This window comes from Chelonoidis abingdonii, chromosome 1, assembly GCF_003597395.2.
Source record: "Chelonoidis abingdonii isolate Lonesome George chromosome 1, CheloAbing_2.0, whole genome shotgun sequence".
In the NCBI taxonomy this organism is placed as follows: domain Eukaryota; kingdom Metazoa; phylum Chordata; order Testudines; family Testudinidae; genus Chelonoidis; species Chelonoidis abingdonii.
The window spans coordinates 364,658,893-364,676,330 of record NC_133769.1 but is presented as its reverse complement, the minus strand read 5'-3'; the positions used below and the strand labels follow the sequence as shown (position 1 = coordinate 364,676,330).

Genomic DNA, 17,438 nt, shown 5'->3' with positions numbered 1-17,438 from the left:
AAGAGAACTCAAGACCTCCTTGGGTTTAGTGGCTACTACGCAGATCTGTGAAAACTATGCTACAATTCTAAAACCTCCTCAATGATCTTATCAGGGATATCAGTCCAGCAAGAACAAATCTAAGACCAGAATAAGGGGTCTTCTGTGCAGAGACACTATGGCCTTTCTAACCATTTGGGCCACGATGGGATGGAGATGTGAAAGAGCTTTTGGAGAAATCATTACTTGCCTAACTCATGCCCCACTCCTAGTCTTGCTGACCCAAGCAGCCATTTATCTGCATACTGATGCCAGTTTGGAGGTCTGGGGCAGTACTGTACCAGAGGTGAAGGCAAGCGTAAAACCTGTAGCTTTTGCCAGCCGAGGACTGTCTGATAGGAAAGCCGCTATCCACCCACACAGCTGGAGTTCTTGGCCTTGAAATGGGCCATCAACTGAGAATTTCGAGACTACTTGTATGGGTGCCGTTCCAGGTGTGGACAGACACAACCCACTGACTTAATGTGTTAACAAGTGCTAAACGGATGCTACAGGGCAAAGATGGGTGGCTGCTTTGGGCTAGCTATGACTTCAGCATTCAATACCGATCTGGGAGAAGCAATGTAATGCAGATGCATTGTCCAGGCGTCCACAGCACCAGGAGTTGCTGTGATACCACGGATGGAGTGAGAGCTTATTTGCAGTGTGAGTCGCCAAGAGTCAGAGGCCCATGAGAGCCTTCATGGATGTGTTGCTGAAGCTTTGGGCTGCCCCTGAATGCGTGTCTTCTGCTTCAGTGAAATATATCGCTTTGGACCAATCTCCCTTTGCCCCATGCTCAATGCGCTGAACTGGCAGGAGCCCAGCTGCAAGATATGACATTCATGATACATTACTTGCCAAAAGGAAGGGCGAGGCCCAGCTGCGGTTGTCCCACCTAACCTGGAGGGTAAACTACTATTGAGAGAATGGACCAAACTAAAACTGATTCAGGAGTGCTACACTGCGTGACACAGCACCCTCTACAAAGCACGAATCAACTAGTGCTGCCAAAAGAGTACAGAGCCCTGGCCATGAGGGCCCTGCATGATGACTTTGGACATTTAGGGATGGAGAGGACCTGGAACTTATTTGCAGTAGGTTCTATTGGTCCCAGATGACTGAAGATGTTCACAGGAAATGTGAGACCTGCACTCGATGTGTTCAAGGAAACTCGCCCACAAGGGCCTGCATATCTGAAGAACATCACCAGCAAACAAACCTGTGGAGCTGGTTTGCACTGATTCTTGTCTTTAGAAGTAGACAAGAGGAATATTGGGAACATTCTATAGTGACCGGACCATTAACACGATATGCGCAGGCAATCCACACCTGATCAGAGGGCCACCCACTGTCGCTCGAGTACTGTGGGAAAAATATTACTCAGTTTATGGATTCCAGCCAGATACACACGGATCAGGGACAAGACTTTGAGAGTCACCTTCTGAAGGAGGTGCAGAGTAGCAGGAATTAAAAAGTTGAGGACAACGCCTTATCACCCGCAAGTGACCTCAGCCAGAGAGGTTCAACTGACCCTATTAGATATGTTAGGGACTTTGCGGCCAGAGCAGAAGGCAACTGGAGCCAACATGTTGCACTTCTGGTGCACGCCTACCAATGCCACAGAACGATGCTACAGAGTCACCCATATCTTTTGATGTTTGGCGAGAACCAAGACTACCCATAGACCTGTGCTTTGGTGTATCAGAGGTAGAATAGCTATGAAACCCATCAGCCAATATGTATCCCGACTACGAGAAAAGCTGCGGGATGCTTATCACTTAGCTACATCTCAGCTCGAAGAATGCAGACCGCAACAAACATCGATAGATGCTAGGGTACGTCTGCAAGAGCTCCAGCAGGGACAGAGTCCTGCTGCGAAATTTGGGTATTGCTGGCAAACACAAGATAGCTGACAGATGGAAGGCATACCTTACTTGGTGATGGAAAGCTAGGAGACCTGCGCCAGTCTACAAGATCAAACCTGAAGAGGGTCCAGGGCAGACAAAGACTGTGCATAGAAACCTTTTGCTCCCTGTGGGGGAATTGGTAGGCATCCCTTATGAGATGGGCCACAACAGGGCAACTGGGCAGAATAAAGGTGCTGTACCAAAGCTGCCCTCCAACGTGGACAGCCGGCCTCCTGCAGCTAACATACCCCTACTCAGCACATCTAACAGTGAGTCTGAGGAGGAAGAAACAACCATGGTGTATCCTGGGATGAAGACAAGATTTCAGTCTTGGATCAGCTGAATCAAAAGAAAGCACCTCCTCTTCCGCCCTAAACCCTATGGCAGAAGCATTTAGGTCCATTCCTGACACTCCTGAGCCACTGGTGGGACCCCCGTGTGATGACATACACAGGTTATTGGACAGTGGCGACATACAGATGGAGGATGTCCTGAGCACCTTCAACCCTCCACTGTTAGAACTAGAAATGCAGGGGCCTATGGCAGTATCCGAGGGGACCTCACAGGAAACCTCTCCATCTGTCACTCAAGAGGATGTCCCCCCTACCACAGAGATTCTCAATCGGCGAGACAGGGTAAGAAGACCAGTGAAATGGTTAACTTATGATGCACCTGGGGTGACTAGTGAGGAGCCAATACATTTAGTACATAGGTTTGTGGAAGCTAAAGTGGACTATCTGAGGCCCTTTGGAGGGGACCAGTGAGTTGGTATAGTAGGGAATGTGATTTGTTGGGACAACAAATTCTCGGCTGGGGGGAGGATGTAAGCGGAATCAGGATGGACTCTGCCCTGACATCTGGTGGTGAACTGTGGGGAGTGTGGAAGGGAATTTCAGGTATTTGCATTGGCACATCCACCCTGCCTAGCGTGGCCCGTGATAGCCTGAGATGGTTGTTTTGACAGCTCTGGGATCCCCAGTTTCTTTGTTGTTGGGGCAGGAGGAGTGGAGTGTTGTCGCCCTGGTTGTGTGGATGAGGAACTGTGGGACTGCTTTGTGACAGAGATGTCTCACCATCAGATGAGACATCCCTTGCTAGACAAGGGACATGGGTGCCAAAACCCAGTGAATTGAGACAGGTTGGGGACTGGTGCATGCGTGCTGGTATGGGCCCCCTTTTGAGGGCCTGGAACACCAATTGCACATCCTCCTCTCTCCACTGTTGAAGAGCAGAGCTAATTTTGAATCCATTAGGAATCCATCTAGAGGCTGCTGAGCTGAATTCATGTTGGGCCAATGGTGCACCAGCACCTGGGCTCCCCTACTACAAGCTGAAACCACTAAAAGAGCTAAGCTTACTATGCTGAGATCACTGAGTGCCATGTTAACTAGTGGGGAGCTGAAGATCTATCGAAGCGGCTGGCAGGGCAGAGCAGAGCAGTTTGCAGCACGTTGAGAGCAGCCCATGGAAGAGCGAGCGGAGCGGTTGCGGAGCGGCTCACAGATCGGCTGAGGAGCAGCACAGCTGGTGGAGTCGAGTGGAGCTGGTCGTGGTGAAGGCTGCAACAGAACCCACGGAGAGGGCGGGAGCAGTTTGCAGCCACGTTGGAGCACGTCAATGGAACAGTGAGCGGAGTGGAGCGGTTTTTGCAGGGTTGGCTGAGAGTGGCACAGCTGGTGGAGTGGAGCTGGTCGTGGTGAAGGCTGCAGCAGAACTCCACGGAGAGGCAGAGCAGTTGGCCCTGGCCCACGTAAGGTGCCCTTAACACCCTGTGTATGCCCCCCCATTTCCACCCAGGCTGGGTGGGGGGAGGAGAAACTCTGCAGATAAACTTTTGAACTCTGGGGTGGCACTGACCAGAAACAGAGACTTTTGGTGTGTTGGACTTTGAGGTGATTGGACTTAAGACCTTAAGAGGGGGAAAAGACATTGCCAAACGTATTTGGAGTGGGTTTTTTGCTTATGGTTTTGTGTATAATTCTGTTTGTGGTGTTCTCTCAACGTGATGCCGCACTGTTTCCCTCCTTTATTAAAAGGATTTTGCTACACTCGGGCTCCGTGCTTGCAAGTAGGGAAGTATTGCCTCCTAGAGGGGCCCAGGGGGGTAGTATGTAATTGTCCCAGGTCACTGGGTGGGGGCTCGAGCCAGTTTTGCATTGTGTTATTGCAATGGAACCCCTGGATACTGAACCCGGCCCTTGTTGCTGCCAACTCAGAGGGGCAGAAAGGTTACACTCCATTGTGACTCCATTGACTGCAGTGGAAGAGCTACCAGTTTACAACAGCATAAGAGCAGAATTCCTATCCAAAGGGACAGGCTCTGACACACTACTTGACCCCACTGAATAGTCCTACAGAAGCCAACAGGACGACTCATGGAGCGAAGTACTATTCAACATGGGGATGGCTACCAGAATCAGCTCCTGGGGAATAACATTGCCAGGCCAGCCGTGACCAGTGGGAGCACCCCTTACGGAGCTGAGCTGGAATAGCTGGTCAGATTATTGTGATACTGCTGTACAAAGATTGGCACTCCCTGACCACGTCCTCCCCCTTCAAACCCATGCCCGTCTAACAGATAAAGCATTGCAATTCCCTTTGATTCAAAAATAGCTTACAGAGCAGCTGCACTGTGCACACTGATTTGGCTGCCGAGAAGGGAAGAGTTCGCTTGTTGTAAACATCTCCCCTGGTTGGTAGGTTGTCCCGTTGTACTGGCAAGACTTCACAGGCGCCCGGAGACCAGACGGCGTGTGCGGCTCTACAGGGGGAGAGGAGGAACAGCAACAGCTCCGTTGAGTCTCGTCACTTCCCAGGCCCAGCATGCAGGACCCGAAACCCTGACGCTAAACAGATCCACTCCACTGACACTGCTCTGAATAATGGGAAGCTAGGACCGTCTTCCAGGGGAGATGTAAACAAGGAATACTTTTATCAGCCGTCCCCCTGCCCCGGATCTAGCCTGGAAGGGAGCCCATAAAGACAGTTTGCTCTGCCTCTCTGTGAGATTATTGTTCATCTTAAAATTAGAATTAGATTGCCAAAGACATGCCACAGTAGAAGGGAAGGACTGGTGGATAAGAAAGCCACATTCCTTCCCCTTCTCCCCCCTGGCTTCAGAGGGTAGTGAGAGGCTGCTTTCCTGCCCCGGTAGCATGTTCTTCCCCACAATGCAGGGACGGAGGGCAGGGAATGAGGGGAGCCTGGATTCTGTCCCCTACCCCCACCAATGCACCAGATGTGGCCCATCTGCCCTGGGTAGCCTGCACACAAGCGTAAGGGAGGATTCTTAACACCCCACATCCATTCCTATGTGAGCACATTGTCTGAGCCACAATGCAGTGCTATAAGCTTGGAGCGGGGAGTGATGAAAACCAACAGAGTTTGCAGGGTTTGGCTCAGATTTCCACATTTTCCCATCTTTCACACAACGGCCCAGACGGCACATCTGTTTCAAATAGTGAGGTGAAATAATAATAGTTTGCACATCTACAGCGACGTTCCTCTGAGGCCACAAAAGCTTGTTACACACAATAATCCCAGGCCCCCCGTGAGATGGTCTCCACTTTGCAGAGGGATACACTGGAACAGAGAGGCAAAGGGTGTCTCTTCATCGCAGAATTAATGCAGGAGACCGGCACCTGGCTCTGCGCACCCAGTTCAGCCTCTCTTGGGTGGCCGTGTGCCCACTGCCTCCCTGCAAAAAATCATGTGATCCAGGAGCGATTTCCAGCCCTGCCTCACTGTGAGCAGGTCTCAGGGCCACCCTGCGCTGCTGTGAAATGGGGACAACAATTTTTGCCTGCTTTCACCAAGTGTTTTGACATTGCTGGGGGTAAAAGGGGCTCTGTGCGCCAGCCCCTCAGCTGGTGAAATTGGCACAGCTCCATCAATGTCCTGTGCTGACAGCAGTCAGTGATCTGGCTCTACTGGGCATTGGCCCTATTGGGCATTGGTTCTTCTGGGTTTATACAGATCCCTGCGCACGGGAGCCCCATTCCCGATTGGGCTTTTGGACCCTCTCCTAATATAAATATTTAGAGCTAAGAACAGTGTTATAAGTGCAGAGCATCGTTATGATTCCTGTTTTCCTCACGCCCTCACTGTCCAAAAGCAGAAGCGTCTACAGAAATCGAGCTCCCAGAGAAACAGAAATGTGGAACGAAGAAATCTGCTCCAGAAATCCACTTACCTGCACAGCGAGGGCAGCACTGCTGCGGGTCAGTGACAGGTTTTACGCAATGCAGGGCTGGGCACTGGATTTGGTAACAGCTCACATTCACATTCTGTTTGCAGGGAGAGAGAACAGGGCTTCTCAGGGACAAAAATCCTTCCCCCCGCAGGCCTTTATGAAGATGCTGCCTTATCTGGCCTTTTGGACTGAGCCAGAAGTGGAAGGCACTAGGCTGACTTACCCCATCTTAAAGTCTGGATCATTGTATTTAAATTGTTGGGTAGCACCACAAGCTGCTAACCAGCGTATGATCCTTGACATATACAATGATTATGAGACTGTCTAACCAGTTACTAGAGGGGCCATCTGGCCTGCAAATGTTCTGCCCCATCCACCGATCCTGTCAGATCTCCCTGTTCATCCAAACGGTGCAAAGCCTTAGCACTGCTTGGCTCTTCACTAAGTTGATCTGGTCCAATAGGCTCCGTGGTCTTGTAACTGGGGCACTGCTGTGGGACTCAGGAGACCTAAGATCTACTCCTCACTCTGCCTGTGACCTTAGGCCAGGGACTTCCTATCTCTGTGGTGCTGCTTCCCCTCCCATCCTTGGCTAGAAGCTGGGGATGGATCACCTGATGATTTTCTGTTCAGTCCCTCTAGGGCATCTGACATTGGCCGCTGTCAGATGGCAGGATACTGAGCTAGATGGTCATCTTATGTTCTTATGCCTATTTGGATGCTCAGGTTTATGGGATTCTCTCTTATGTGTTTGTGCAGGGCTTAGCACAATGGAGCCTCAGTCTTCTTTGGGGAATGTCACCCTTTGCTCCTGGCCCTGGCCCCAGGGACCCACGTGTTTGTCACTCTAGACAGGATCTTCCTATGTCTAGGAGGACTGAACATGGGAGAAAATGCAGAAGCTCCAGCTTGTACAGTACACAGCTAGTCTCCTCAGCAAGATGGGCTTCTGCAAGGCCATCACCCCCTGTACTCCACTCCCTCCATTAGCTCCCAGTCCACTTCCATTGCAAGTCCAGGGCCTTGTCCCTGAGCATCAAAGCCCTCAATGGGTCAGGGCCCTACCACATCTCCACCCATAATCCACCAACCTGGCTTCCCACCTCTGGGACAATGCAGCTTACAAAGCTGTGAGAGCCAGTGATAAAGCTTCGTCATCCGGGGGATTCGGTTGTGGAATGAGTTTCCAAAAAGGATTAGGCTAATCCAGCAGCGGGTCACCCTTAATAGAATTGCAAGACCCTTCTCTTTGATAGAGTTTTCCACCATAACTGGACAGATTAAAGGCCTCCAAAGAAAGGTTAATGCCCAGTGGCCCACTATAAACAAGTCTGGTAACAGCACCATTGACACCTGTTCTCATACTGTAGATCAGCATGACAGATTAGACTGTGAAGCTATACCTCCAAACAGGTGCATCGGATGCAGTACGTCAGCCCCTGAGGTTCCAAGTAGGGATGCCAGCTCTCTCCTGGACCATACTTCTTGCCATTAAAATCACAGAACATATCTGGACCTGAAAATCAAACAGATGGATGTTATGCATGAGAAGGGAGTGCTCTTGGAAATGCATCCTCCTTCCCCAGTCGATCGGCAGAGCTGAGCCAATACTTCCTAGCGTCCATGTTAAGATGCAAACCTGAGCTTTTTGATTCAGAGTGTGTAACCTGGTGGTCCGGGCACTGACCCATGGGACACTCACATTGAAGTCCTTGCTCTGTCTGCTTCAGAACAGAGTTTTCCATCCCAGATCGCTCTAAATCAGGCACAGCAGGGACTTAAGTCTCCCACATCCCAGGTCAGGCCTTAACGACCCAGCCATGCAACATCAGTCTTTTTTTTAACCAGACACTGTTGAAACCAATACATCTCTGGATGAACGCAGTGTTTGTTGTAGCTGTGTCAGTCCCAGGATATTAGAGAGACAAGGTGGGTGAGGTAATATCTTTTACCTCACCTACAGAAGTTGGTCCAATAGAAGATATTACCTCACCCACCTTGTCACTCCAACATCGCTGTACAACGTTTAGGCTTCAGTGAAACAACATTTTGTGGTGAAATTTCATTTCATTGGCAATGTTCCAACAAGCTCTGTTTTTCTCCCTTTCTCATCTCGGATGCCCCGTGCTGGGTTGCCAGCAGCACCGCCAGGATAAGGTGTCAGGCAGAGAGAGCTGAGATGGCATTATGTACAGGCCATCAGTGTTACAGTCTGGGACACGTGTCCAGAACAGAGTCAACTTCAGCGTGTCACAGCTTGCAGGACATGCAAGGTTTAATCCAGACAGCGAGTGAGACGCTTTGTTGCCAACTCTCATGATTTTGTCATGAGACTCATGATAATTGCTTTCCTTTAAGCCCCAGCTCCTGGAGTCATGTGAACATATAACGATTTCAGCCTTCATTCTTAAAGTAAATTTCTAGCCCTCGTGGCGGTGGAGGAAGCTTCAAAATGTGACCCCAGTGCCCCGTAAAGTTTCAAAAAGCAGAAGGCAAAAAAAACCCAAAACAACCCAAATCGATTATTTTTCCATAATCTCATGATTTTAAAGCCAATCTTATGATATTTGGCGAGCCTGACTCATGATTTTTGAACATTTGGGGTTGGCAATACTGTGAGAGAAACAGGAGGACAGAGGGCAGATGAAAAAGCAAGATAGGAACAGATGAGCCAGCTGAAAAAACATTGAGGTTTTTTTGCAAAATATGTAGACAAAAATGAAAATGGTTTTGCTTTCATGGAAATTTTTCCTCAAAAAATTTCAAGTTTTCCTTGAAGAAAAAACAAATAATGAAAAACTGAACAATTTTCAGGGTTTTTCGGTTCTGAAAATTTCTGGGGAGGGGGATTTTTTTTTTTTATTATTCTCTATTTTTGTGGTTTCATTTTTAGTGCTTTTTGGTCAAAAAATCAGAATATTTTGAGGAAACAACACGTCTTCAGAAAAGCCACTTTATGAAAGTAAAACTTCAGCTGCCTCAGCCTCTATAAAGACTGGTGCTGTGCAGCTACGAAGCTCTGGACAAGCAGTTAAGGTCTCCAAACACCCCCTCTGAGGTAGGTGGGTATAATCACTGACACACTGGGAACAAAAGAGTCCTGACTTGTATCTCTAAACCCGTGATAATTCTCCCAGCCCCTTTTCAGAAGCAGTCGCAAACCACTGGGACCTTCTCACTTCTGTGTACAGTGCAGACCTTTGTCTGATCATTTGCGCCATATGTGCCCTCAGCAGAGACAGGCCTTACCAGGGATCAAACTAGCTCTTCAGTCAGCCTAGCTCTTCAGTTCCATCCCCCCAAGAATTTCTTGGCAGAACCAGCCAGTCTCTGCCAATGTGAACGTCTGTGGGAGTGAGAGTTGCTGAGATTGGGAAACTGATCTCTGACTCCATCCCATAACATGCTGTGAAGTAGCTGTAGATTTAAATGTAGTGGGCCAGATCCATCCCTGGCATCACTCTAAGGACTTAACTGGAGTTGGACCAAATTCATCCCTTGGGTTATTCCACTGTCTTCAATGAGTGCAGGTGAATTTGGCCCAGCACTGGTCTCCATGTAAAGAGAATTCTGTGCTGTGGGATGGTAAAAGGAGCCTTGCAGCTGTGGGACCATTTGTCAGTGTAGCCTTCTGGCTCGTGGCTGTTTCACATCAGTCGAGCGATCTGAAACCACTTTTAGCTGAAGGTTGTTACGTTTCAGCTGTCTCTGTAGACTGGCACTGACTGTGAGGTCATACAGTAGTGAGCACAATGGGGCCCTGATCTTAGCGAGGGCATCTAGCTGCTGCTGTGACACAAATAATAGTAGTGGTAGATAAATGGTGTTAGTGCTCCAGGATACCACAAGCGGTGATGGTTAATTTACCATCCCCTGACGTTTTCAGGGAAGAATTTTTCCCTCATCAGTGTCTTTTTAGAAAGGGGCTATATTCCGACCCCCTCGCTCCTACGGATTTCCTTGAGACGATTAAGGTTTAACGTCAGCAATGGGTATCACGTAAGAGTAGCTGCAGTGTCTCAAACTACCCTGCAACTTGGGACACTCACAAGTAAAGGCCCCTTTTGAAGAAGTGGGTCCGGTTTTCTAAACAGCTGTGGTCATGTCCCAGTCAGCTGGCCTGTATTAAAAGTATCAAGATGGGTGAAACTGAATGGGATAAAGCAAAGGATGGAAAGGACATGGAAGGGAAAACAGAAAGGACCTAAACTAGGAGTAACTCCACTGAAGTCAAGGGAGCTAGATTAGTGTAAATGGGATCAGAATCAGTCCCAAAATGTACACAGGTAAATTACTGTATTCCAAGAGTTGGATATGCTACAGTCATAGAACCATAGACATGTAGGGCTGCAAGGGACCTCGAGAGGTCATCTACTCCATCCCTTCACAATTAGTCAGGACCCAGTATACACAGACCATCCCTGGCAGCTGTTTGTCCAACCTGTTCTTAAAAACCTCCAGTGAAGGGGATTCCACAGCCTTCTGGGGAAGCCTGTTCCAGATCTTAATTATCCGCATCATTAGAAAGTTTTTCCCGATATCTAACCTAAATCTCCCGTGACACAGATTAAGCCACTTCTTGACCTACCTTCAGTGCACATGGAGAACAATCGATCACCATCCTTTTTATAACAGCCCTTAACAGATTTGAAGACTTATCAAGTGCCCCTCTCAGTCTTCTTTTCTCAAGATTAAACATGCCCAGTTTTTTCAGCCTTTCTTCACAGATCAGGTTTTCTAAACTTTTTTATTATTTGTATTTGTAGTGGGGTGGTCACCTGCTCGTGCCCTGAAGAGCTTGAAATCAGCCCTCGGAGAGAGCTGAGACAGCGAGGGGGCTGCTGCTAGAAAAGCAGCAAGCCTCAGCTGATTGGGGAAACAGCCACAGCTGTGGCCATGCCCCAATCAGGCCACAGCTGGCCTGTATAAAGAGGCTGGGAGCCAGGAGCTCAAAAGGGTGCTCCTGGGTCAAAGAGCTAATTCCCTAGATGACCAGCAGGAGGCGCCTCAGGGGTGAGTCCCATGTGTTTACAGTGTTGCTCTCCTCTGGACTCTCTCCAGTTTATCCACATCTTTCCTAAAACGGGACACAGTACTCCAGCTGAGGCCTCCACAGTGCCTAGTAGAGTGGGACACTTACCTCCTGTGTCTTCCATAAGTAACTCTTCTGCCAGGTGGAGCCGGCAGCAACCGGGGCTGGGATCAGTATCTAGGGGTTCCTTTTTAACAACACAACACAGAACCGGCTCGAGCCCCCACCCAGTAACCTGGAGAAATTACATACCATCCCATGGCACCTCTGAGAGGCAAAACTTCCCCACTTGCAAACACAGAGTCTGAGTGTAGGGAAAAAACATTTAATGAAAGGAGGGATGCTATCTGACATGGGGTAGCTCTATGGTTTTTGCTGCCCAAGCACAGCAGTCAGGCGGCCTTCGGCGGCACGCCTGCAGGCAGTCCACTAGTCATGCAGATTCAGTGGTGTTTCTGCAGGTGATCTGCCCGTCCCACACCATCAGAGTACCCACCGCCGAATTCCCGCTGAAGCCGCGGGAAGACCTCCCGCAGGCATGCCACCAAAGGCTGCCTAACTGCTTCCCTCATGGCGATTGGCAGGCCGCCCCCCACACCTTGCCGCCCCCAGGCACGCGCTTGCTGCGCTGGTGCCTGGAGCCGCCCCTGCACCTGACATTAATTAGGGAAAATGCCACAAGCAGGATTCATAATCTTAGAACTATGAGCAGGACACCACCCCAGCGTGCATGGGGCAGAGCCTTCCGCCTTGTGTTCTTGAGTTCTACAACCAAACGTTCCTTTTCTGTGCCCCATTCTGCTCCCTCACCATATCCCACTCACAGTGGTTGTCCTTGGTCAATGAGGACTCAGGGTTCAGAGGTCCATTTGTGTGAGTTCACCTCCGACCCGGGGAAGAAGGCACCTTGCTTGCTCTGCCATCTTAGCACTTGGTCTGTCTGGCCGTCTCATCAGCTGCAGTTCCTCTCTACTAGCTGCCCCACCAGCCACTTGTTCCACTCCTGCCAGCTGATTGTCATTTACCTTCTGCTGCCACCTGCCTCCCTGCTGTGACCTCTGCAGGTCAGTCTCTTAGTAGTTATCAGCTCCTAGTGATTTTCAGCTTTTAGCAGGCTGGGCAAAAATGCTGTCTCACCACAAGTGATTTCAGCTCTTATTTGAGCACTTAAAATAATGCAGGCTCCTAATGGAGGCTATTTAGCTCTATCTTCAAACAGTAGAGGAAGAAGGAACTGGTTAAACCAGACTTAAGAAGAGTCCACACCTTGTGGTTAGGACCCATGTCCCCACCCCTCTTACTTTCATAGGTCTCTGGCATTTGAGCCCCTGGCTTAATAAGGTACTTTAAGCTGAGGGTGACCCCCTTATTTGGGACAGGTTAAGCACAGTTCTGCTTCCCTTTATTCATACAATAAAGACAACAACATTGAAAACAGCATCTCACTACCCTGGCATACAGCACTAAAGTGATTTGTAACCCAACACCAACCAAATTCAATCACTTTGAGCAACACAGATCTATCTGCTGGATACTTAGGTGGAGTAGGTGTGTTCCTGTAAATACAGTTTGCTCCTGAAGTCTCTCCCGCTCCCAGCTAGCTGTCAGGGGAAGAGCTCATTCAGACTCTGCTTACACATACAACACTAATGTCTTTCAGTAAACTAGAGTTAAGGATGGTCTTGGGACTAGGCATTGGAGTAGGACTGAGGTGGGCCAACATGCAATTCCCAGCTCTACCAAAGACTTCCTGAGTGACCTTGGCCGAGTCACATATAAGCATCAGTTCCCTGTCTGTAGGGCCGGTAATCCTCTCTTGTCTACTTAGATTGTAAAATGATTCTCATGTACAGGGGAGAATCATCAGCAGTTCTCTCATACCAGGTTTGCAGCCTGTCTCCAATGCTAGAGAGTGGCTTAGAATCTCATCTTCTCTTTTTCCTCCCAGTTTACTTAGATTTCAGTGCAGGAAACAGAGCACAGGAACACCACACTTTTGAGCCAGTGTCTGAAATGCCCTCTTTCATACACCCTGAAATAATAATATTCACAGCAGGGCTGGCCAAAAATGTGCTGACAGAAAATTGGGGTTTTGACAAAACAATTTTTTGCGGTGGAAAGTGTCTTTTTTTTTTTTTTGAAATGGAAAAGTTTCCAAGAAATGAAAATCAAAAATGCTCCAATTTGTGGCCAAACATTTTTCAGTTTGGGCAATTTCTGGCTTTAAAAGTACAGCCAAAACCACCTGAAAAATCAAACATTTTTGGACAGAGAATTGCTTTTTAGGTTTTTGACCAAAAGTTGAAATTGTCCTCAGGAGAAAAGCCATTGTCCAATCAGCATTAAAATCACAGGTCTATATATTGCAGAAGCCTAAAAGCTAGGGCCCATATCCTGCTTCCATTGAAGTCTATGGCAAAACTCTTATTGACTTGAATAGAATTTTCCCCAAAGACAGACATATTGAATGACTGAAAATTGACTGTTGCATATGGCCAGGAGAAAATGTGATTCAATCTCTGTTACTATAGTATAGTAAAAGATACTACACGTGTGTGCATGCGTTGTTTGATATGATCACTTAATCCGAGCCAGACTGATCTCAGCTACACCTGTGTAAATCTAGAGTTTCTCCATGAGAACCAGTGCAAGTGCTCTGGATTCACATTGGCGTAACTGAGATCAGAATCTGGCTAGAAGCATGCCCACTTCAATGCATGCCAACAGGCAGGCAGTCTTAAGAGACCGAGTGGCTTATGCTCTGTCATCAATAAGTACACATTTGTCACTGTATGTTATTAGCTGTTTAAAAGTGCTTAAGCCACCCTACATATTTCAGGTGATTAAAAAGGTTATGTCATCAGGAGGATTTAAGGAGGGTTAGGTGATAGTGTTGCCATAAGGCACCTGAAGTCCTTATGCCACTTTAAGGATTTACAATGCTTTAAAATATTACCCCAGTCTGGGGCTGTTCCATGGTTCCAGGAGGTACTGACTGATGTCTTCACTTTCAAAGACGCAATGCTCAACCCCCACTGACCATCAGCGGGATCTGGGTGCCTTTGAAAACTTGCACTTTCAGCACTTGGGGTGAAATCCTAGCCTACTGAAGTCAATGGCATTGACTTCGTCAGGATCTCACCCTTAGGCTGCAGCAGGGACCTTTGGAGGATACAAATGACCCAGCTCTGGTCCCAAAGCCCAGCAGCTCAGAAGCCAGCCTCCCTTTTTGTGAACAGAGGTGAGCTTCCTGGCTGCTGCTTCTCCTCAAATGTCCTAGCACCTGTTCTGCCATGAGTTGCCCTGTCCTCTGCTGGAAGCTCCTCTGCTCCACAGCACATGACACACACGTTGACATAACACCCCAACTGGCCCTATATCCTCCCTGTGGAACAAACACCCGTGCTGCGCTCTGGGGAGCTGAGCCAGGGTAGCTGCCTTGTACATGGAGGGATGTGTCACATCTTGTAGGCACATTCCCCTACCAGCAGAAAGCAAGATGAGCTCAAATCCTGCCACTTTCAGCTTAAAGTGTAGAACAGTTTCTCTGCTTGGGCACCCCCCCTCAAGACAGTATCTGGAGAAAGGCACCTGCCCGGAAGATTGAAAAAAATGGGTTTGTTTAGTCTGGAGAAGAGAGGACCAAAAGGGGACATGATAACAGTTTTCAAGTACATAAAAGGTTGTTACAAGGAGGAGGGAGAAGAATTGTTCTCCTTAACCTCTGAGGACAGGACAAGAAGCAATGGGCTTAAATTGCAGCAAGGGCGGTTTGGGTTGGACATTGGGAAAAACTCCCTAACTGTCAGGGTGGTTAAACACTGTAATAAATTGCCCAGGGAGGTTGTGGAATCTCCATCATTGGAGATTTTTAAAAACAGGTTAGACAAACACCTGTCAGGGATGGTGTAGATCAGGGGTTCTCAGCCAGGGCTACTCAGCCCTCTGGGGGTATGCAGAGATCTTCCAGGAGACACACCAACTCACCTAGGTATTTGCCTAGTTTTACAACAGGCTACATAAAAAGCACTAGCAACGTCAGTACAAACTAAAATTTCATACAGCCAATGACTTGTTTATACTGCTCTATATACTATACGCTGAAATGTAAGTACTATATTTATATTCTAATTGATTTATTTTATAATTATATGGTAAAAATGAGAAAATAAGCATTTTTTCAGTAATAGTGCGCTGTGACATTTTTGTATTTTTATGTCTGATTTTGTAGGTTTTAAGTAATATGAAACCTGGGGGTACGCACGACAAATCAGAATCCTGAAAGTGGTACAGTAGCCTGGACAGGTTGAGAGACACTGGGGTATGTCAGTGGTTCTCAAACTTTTCCTGTCACCCCCTGCACACCAGTAATGGAATCTGTCTGTGCCCCCACCCCCCATTCCTGCTCAGCATGGGAGCTTGAGCTGAAGGCGGAGCTTGGTGCAGAACTGGGGATGGGGAAGGAGCTGGGGCAAGAGGCAGAGTTGACCTGCGGGTGGAGAGGGAAGGGGGGCAGAGCTGGGCTGGGAGCGGAGCAGGGGCTGGAGCGGGACTGGGTGGTGCTCCCTCCCTGTCCCCGTGGGGGCTGCTCAGATCCCACTATGCATCCCCCAAATGTTCCTCCATGGCCCCTGTGGGGCATGCCCCAGAGTTTGGGGACCACTGGTCTAAATAATACTTAGTCCTGTCACGAGTGCAGGGCGCTGGAGTAGATGACCTCTCAAGGTCCCTTTTAGTCCTATGATTCTATGAATTGCACTTTGGCAGTGGAAGGCCAGGTAATATGGTGGAGATGCTGGTGGTCAGGTACTTGGAAAGACTTGGTTCTAGTCCCAGCTCTGCCCATGACCTTGGCCAACTCACTTTACCTCCACTTCTCTTCTCACCCTTTGTCTGGCGCTCTATTTGGAACATGAACTCTTCAGGCCAGGACTGTCTCTCATCATGTGTTTGGAAACAGCATCACAATGGGGCCTCCAGACACTGCTGTGACATGTAATAACGACCAGTTAGTAAGGCGGTGGAAGTCCCTTCTGAATGAATCCTGCTGTTCTAGGTATAGCATTTGGCAGTTAGGTACCTTACTGCAGTGATGGGTAAAAGTGGATGACCTTTATCCGTTGCACCGTACCTTAAAAAGAGAGGTAGACATTGAACCACAGTTGCCCTCGATTCCTTGAACTGAACAGGACCATGGAGATACCTGGTATATACAGCACTACAGTTACACAGAACCAACCAGAGACAGAAGTGGGGTTTTAAAATGGAGCTACAAGCACAGTATAACCCTCTTTCACCTCACTGAATTGCAACTCTATTTCCATCTGAATGCGTCTCCGCAGGAGCCATAGTGGATTTTAGAGCTTCCTGAGGATTAAACCCACCTCTGTGTTAAGACCACCTTTTGTTAGTCCCTTAAGTGACTGCACAAAAAACAGGCTTTAGGTTCCATATTTAATGTGATACAATGGCCGCATTGTCAGTTACAGCAGAAAATTCCATTACAAACAGAATGGCATTCAGTGCTGATGCAGACGGTTTGCACTGCATTCTGGGTGGATCCTTGGGGGTCTCCATTCTCTCCAAGTCTGTGGTCGTTCAGTTTCCAAAACCACTCACATAACTCACGCCAAACCAGACAAACCCACAAACTCATCTTTCCGACCCCGATGGTTCGGAACGACGAGGTCTTAGAGCAAATGACCAATGGCGCAAGGACTCTGTTTATCTACGCAACTGCAGGAAACTAGTAAAAAAAAAAAAAATAATTTCAAAAGGGTGAATAATAACTTCATTTTTCCCTTCTTGCAGCATCTTAATGAATTATGCTGAAGATGAAGAAATATAGTTAACTTAATATGACATAGCTTTGCTAAGCTAGCAGGCTTCCTATGCCAGTTGGCTGGATGGTTTAAATGTTTAATCACTCGTCTTTCACAAGTGGAACCCTGGTTTGAATCCAGCCCTAGAAAGCAAGCCTGATTAATGTCTGCAAAGGTCCTGCCATTAAAATTACAAAGAACTGGTAGTCTCAGGCACCCATCGACACTTGTCCGCATCTCAGCAGCACTCCAGTGCATAGTTGGCAACAAGCGCATGGATGTTTGGTTAAAGGTGATCCAGAGATGTAATGAAGGAGGAGGCTTAGAAGCTTCAAGGTTCAGATCATTTTTTCCCATGCCAGTATAATAATTTCATTTTCATAGGTCAAATGTTGGACATCTTCCCAATTTGCTCTGAGCGAAAAGCCATTTGTGGCTGTAAATTGCCACTCGGGCTCCAGTCT

At 48.2% G+C, this 17,438-nt stretch overlaps 1 protein-coding gene across 1 annotated transcript in view; it reads right to left on the bottom strand.

Annotated features, from left to right (window-relative positions):
- The window catches only part of CHRDL2 (chordin like 2), a 75,382-nt gene that overhangs the window by 42,336 nt on the left and 15,608 nt on the right, over positions 1–17,438 (bottom strand). The window contains exons 2-4 of the mRNA XM_032765034.2: positions 7,524–7,636; positions 6,121–6,214; positions 4,547–4,689 (exon numbers count right to left, since the gene is read on the bottom strand). Of these exons, the coding sequence (XP_032620925.1) occupies positions 4,547–4,689; positions 6,121–6,214; positions 7,524–7,636 (350 nt within the window). The remainder of the gene's footprint in view (positions 1–4,546; positions 4,690–6,120; positions 6,215–7,523; positions 7,637–17,438) is intronic.